The 5,443-nt window shown below is 33.1% G+C and overlaps 1 protein-coding gene across 1 annotated transcript; it reads right to left on the bottom strand.

Annotated features, from left to right (window-relative positions):
- Positions 1 to 65: 65 nt before the first annotated feature.
- LOC117117671 (relaxin receptor 2-like) lies at positions 66 to 1,082 on the bottom strand (the record flags this gene model as incomplete). The annotated part of the gene is made up of 1 exon (XM_033262057.1): positions 66 to 1,082. A coding segment is annotated over exon 1 (1,001 nt), but the record flags the coding sequence as incomplete, so codon positions are not given.
- Positions 1,083 to 5,443: the final 4,361 nt, after the last annotated feature.

Below are 5,443 nucleotides of genomic sequence, written 5' to 3'. Positions count from 1 at the left end.
CACTAGAACCCTTCAACCAGTATGCTGGCAGGTATGTAAGAATATTTTCTTGCAATAATAGATACCTCAAAGTTGGCATTGACTGCAGTGCTTTATTTTCAATATTTTCTATTTTGTTATGTTTCAAGTCTATTATCTCCAGGTTTGTAAGTTTGTTTAAACACCCATTTTCAAGATTGCTTATGTTATTGTAAGATAAATTAAGTTTGATTAAATACTTTGTTCTGGAAATGTCATGACAAGGTATTTGTAGTAAAGAATTATCTGAAAGAGACAACGTCTCCAATAGACAGTTCTTCTGAAGTCCGATCACGTTGCGTGACGGTTGCACGCCAAGTATGTTTTCTGATAAATCTAAATGACGAAGAACATGAAGATTGTTCGCCCATCCAGGTTCTAGTTGAGTTATGAGGTTACCTTGCAGATAAAGTTCTTCTAATTTGTAAAGATTATTAAATGTGCTTCCGTTTATTGTTTGAATGAAGTTGTTTGACAAGTACAACTTCTGTAACTCCTCCAGACCACGTAGAGGTGGCACATCTTCAATTTGATTTCCAGATAAACTCAAAAGCTCAATGTTCTCTAAGCTAATAAACACGTTGTTTCCAGCAAGTGTGAGTAAATTGTCATCTAGAATTAACTCCTTCAACTGCTTCATCTGCCCAATAGTGTTAAATACTAAATCGCCAAGCTTGTTTTCACTAAGATCTAATCGTTTCAATTTCTGCAGCTTTGTAAAATCATTCTCGATTTCTTGTATGCAACTTGCAGAAAGAAGCAACTTCCGAAGATGTGCGAGGTTAGCAAACATTGAGGCGTTAAGAACTGGTAGAGACTGCTTTCGTATTTCAAGTTGTCTCGTATCATTTGGAAATAAAAATGGCAATGACGTAATATTAAGCCTATCTTCAAAACATGTGACATACTTTCGTGAAACATCACATTTACATGATGGCGGGCAAGAAGATGACATCATTGCCTCTGAGGCAAGTTCTTCGTTTAGTAGAATTGTAGCGAAATACAGAAGAAGCAGATCCTGCCATATCTTCAGCCTCTGAACTGACATTTTAACAGGAAACACTGTAATAGAGCAGAAGTAACGTATAGTTTCAATCAAAATGACTAAAGATTTTTCTTTCAATACCCGTTTGAACATCATAATAGGCCTAATATCGATACCAGCGCTATACAAAATATTTGATTGATTATTATGAATTATAGGCCTACTCTAAACATACTGATCATGAATAACAATAATAATAATGATGATAATAATAATAATAATAATAGTAATAATTCATATTTATTAATTTTTCAGGTAAATGTTAACATTATGACATTACAAATAAACGGCGTAGAAAATGGGCTACTACAAAAAGTAGTAGATGAGTTTCTATTATCTAATAGTAATGTTGAAATAAAAATGATAATTGCTGTTTTTAAATAGCCAGTAAAATCCCAGTTTAAAGAATAGAGAATAATATACAGCATTAATTTAAAAAAATAAACAATAATATATTTTATAATATAACAGAGTATAATGGCCTTAATTATATTTATAATTTTCACAGTTAAAACCCAACAGGAATATAATAATGTAGCTGTATCGAAACAACAGTTCATTTTAATTGCTGGCAATGTTTTCCACTGGCATGGACGCACAGTACCGTATTGTATGCACTTGAATTTAATATGTTTAATGTTTACATAGAAGATGGAGGTAATTTGTATAATGGACAATCAATTGATTGGTGTTAAATACACTTATATTAATGAATGCCTGTTATGTTTTTGTTTTCTTTGATTCAACATTGGGTGGACTTTAGAATGTTCATCACAGCTACACCATTATTTAATCTGGATCTCCACAGAGTGAATAATGGATCGTGTATCATGGTCACATTTTTCAGATATGTCTGTGTAATTGTTAATATAACATTTACACTATAATAAACAGGTATATTATTGTAATTGTATAGTGTAATTGTAATTACACTGTACAATTACAATAATATACCTGTAATTAAATTCATTTGCATAAACAATTGAAGGCTCTTGGCGGTTTTCATCACTACCAATGCATTTTAGACCTAACGGGACTTTCTCTCAATTTGTCGGAAATATTCTGTTCACAGATTTTAGAGTTTTTGTATAAAACAGATCTCTTTAAAAAATATTTTTCAAATCATCTAACTCATTCACTTGACGTGACTGTTTAAAAAAGCGCAAGAAGTTATTTGCGTTGTTAGTGATCGACGTCACTATAACAACGCGAATTCGCTCGCTCTTTTGTAAACTGCATGAACAATCAGTGTGTTAGATAATTTGAAGAAAAAAAACTTACGTTAAATTTAAATTTATTATTGAAAAAAAGTGCAAGAATCGTTATTTTTAACAATAATTTACAAATGCCAAAAGAAACTTGTCTATAAACAGATATGCCTACGTCACGTAGGCCCTCCAACGATTGGCCGATAAGCAGTCCAGCTATTATAGATCATTGGGCCTTTGATTGTTCAATGTGAACCACTTGAAAAAAGTAGACACGTACATCCCGCTAAAACGCAAACTACAGTCTCCAAAAGTTGGTGGGCACCGAGTTGTAGGCCTAACGCAACTGCTTACCAATCAGCTCGCAGCTTGTGCTTTGCAAATTGACCTAAGGCTTCAAGAGTAGTAACATTACCAAACCAGATCAATCAAATATTACCGACAGAAGTAGTAAAGGTAGTATCCGTGTTGACAACAGTTGATGATGGTAAGAAAATATTTATAAACAAACAAAATTAATGATATTGATATGTAAGGACCGGTCGTTTTAGGAGGCCAAACCTAGCCTGCATCTTAAAACAAGAACTTACAGGAAAAACAGGTTCGACGGCCTGATGAAACACTGCAGAAGGCCTCTCAGGCCTAAATAAGACTAGGATAATTCAAGACTAGGCCTATTGGCGAGCCTCTCACATTTTCAAAAATCATGAAAAATTGGGGAATAGGCCTATATTATGCTAAGCCAGGGCCACAGGGAGAGCTATCTACTTAAGGCTTTAAGCCAGTCGCCCGTCCAGTCGAGATTTAGAAGCAGAGCTTTAATACAAAACAGTTCTCTAATGTTCATGTGCGTTAAAAGGTGTTTTAGACGAGTATATTGTTAGACCTATTTAGATTAAACCCTATTTAAATTTATTTACACGTGTCTTGTTTTATAAATTTTATATACTTGTTTGAGTAATCTATTTTTTCACTAGTACTGTGAGACTATTCTGTATAGCAATAATAACATTTTATATATTATATTGTAATTTATATATATAGATATATATATAGGCCTATATATAACTTGATATTCATTTATGCACATTAATATGACATAAAAATCACAGAATAGTAAAGTATTGTACATCACTATTCCTTTAAATGTAAAGAATACAATAATAATTATCTCGTCAAATAAATGTATGATACCGTATTAAAACTAACGCAATGATTCACACTTTTAGTCTGTTGTCCTATCTTTTATACACTTTTATATATACAATTTTTCTCTCTGTTCTACTTTTATACTTTTACAATTTTTTCGTCTGCATTTTGCTCATACCTATTTATTTGAAGGTGATTGTCAATTCAACTGAATCGAATTTAAATTATCAATCGCTAAAACTTCAGAAAAGACATTTCTTTTGTAAAATGAGTTCGTGAAGAGATGACAGTTTTCCTATGGATCAATGATTACCACACTTCATCATGGCAGATTGTACATGAATAAAACATACTTATAGTTGTTCGTAATCAATATGATAAGCTAGGCCTGTAAATGTTACGTTAAACTTAACTGCATTAATGTGATATGCTCCTGCAAGGAAGCATGCGCACCTAATCTAGCAATAAATTGAAAGTATTAATTAGGTGCAAAAAAACGTACATAGTGTATGCAAAAACGTACATGTAAATTTTCTGTGTTGTTTTAATAAACTGGAACAATACAGTAAAACAATTTGAAGTTTGAACTGCGCATGCCCGTATCCAAGGGCAATCGACCTAAACCTATGTTGTGTGTATGTTCGTCAATTGACCTTGATACGGGCATACGCAGTTCAAGCTTTTTTAATTGTTTTCTTTGTATTTAATAAAGTTAGTTTTATTAGCTTTCAATTAGAAATTAAGAAGAAAAATGTATTCCCCGGCGGCCAGGTAGCAAACGCAGAAACGGTATGGCGGAAATTAAATGCAAGCATATTTGCAGCATAACAGTAATTAAAGTTTGTTTCGACCTGAGTCTGATTAGAAGCTGATTTTAAATTTCATCCATTTTTCAACTTGAACTTATTTGAATGGTCGAGGACAAATACCGTATATTTTCGCGTATAAGGCGATCCGTTAGTTTTTGGACAATTTTGTATGTCGGCTGTATAAGACGACCCCTCCCCCTCCCGTTTCACCTTCGAAATTCCCACTTTTTCCTGCTCTTTATGGTCTATGGTACTGCACCTAGCTGGCTAAAAACGGAGCCATATTTAGGGCTCTTCCAAATACTGTAATACCATTTTCTGTGACTTTAAATGTTCATCAAAATCTTATTTCCCCGCATTTAGACTTAATGCGTCCATTCAAACCAGCAGTTAGTAGCTTTATTTCAGTAGTAAACGTGTATATGTTGCTTGTATAAGACGACCCTGTTTTTCGATCGTAATTTGCTATTAAAGCCTCGTCTTATACGCGAGAATATACGGTAATGATATCGGGGACAGCTGCGCAATGTTGAGCGATTGAAATGGAAATGATTTGTATGTTAGGCTATCCTTAGCAGCTACCAAATTATAATCATGCAATTTTAAATTATAATGTATATAGTCCTACCTATTGTGCACCGAAATGTACCATTAACTTGACTAACACCAATCATTATAATTAGTTTGACAACTATCTATATATACTAAAGCAATAACTATGTGTACTAAAGTGTTAGAGAAGCTATGTTTCCGTCCATCAATCAATCCATCTATCTGCCTAACAATCCATCTCTATTCATCAATCACTGCCGTGAATTTGTCAATCCGTATATAGGCATAGTTTTGATAGGCTTATCAGATACCTTGCATATATTTTACCATAGCTATTCAACTCCTTTGATAACCAGTGTACCTCATAATATAGTAAGGATATATAGCACATATAATTTCAAACTCAATATCATATAAACAAGGCCGCGGCTGATTTTATTATAAAAATTCCGTTTTAACATACATGTTTCAGAATTTCGGCAAATCCTTTGCCATCTTCAGTGAAACAATTGCTAAAGTGCAATATCTTTTATAAAGGGAGTGAACAACTGCGAAGCATTGTATTTTTTTTAAAGAGGAATAATTTAAAAGACAATACCGTGTAATAAAATACCGCCGAGTAAATTGACTTTGTGGTAAATCGAACCCTATTATTATATTGA

This window comes from Anneissia japonica, unplaced genomic scaffold (assembly GCF_011630105.1).
Source record: "Anneissia japonica isolate Jap-2015-1 unplaced genomic scaffold, ASM1163010v1 scaffold74790_len5443_cov201, whole genome shotgun sequence".
In the NCBI taxonomy this organism is placed as follows: Eukaryota; Metazoa; Echinodermata; class Crinoidea; order Comatulida; family Comatulidae; genus Anneissia; species Anneissia japonica.
Note: the sequence above shows the minus strand (reverse complement) of the source record. Positions and strands in the feature narration are given on the sequence as shown.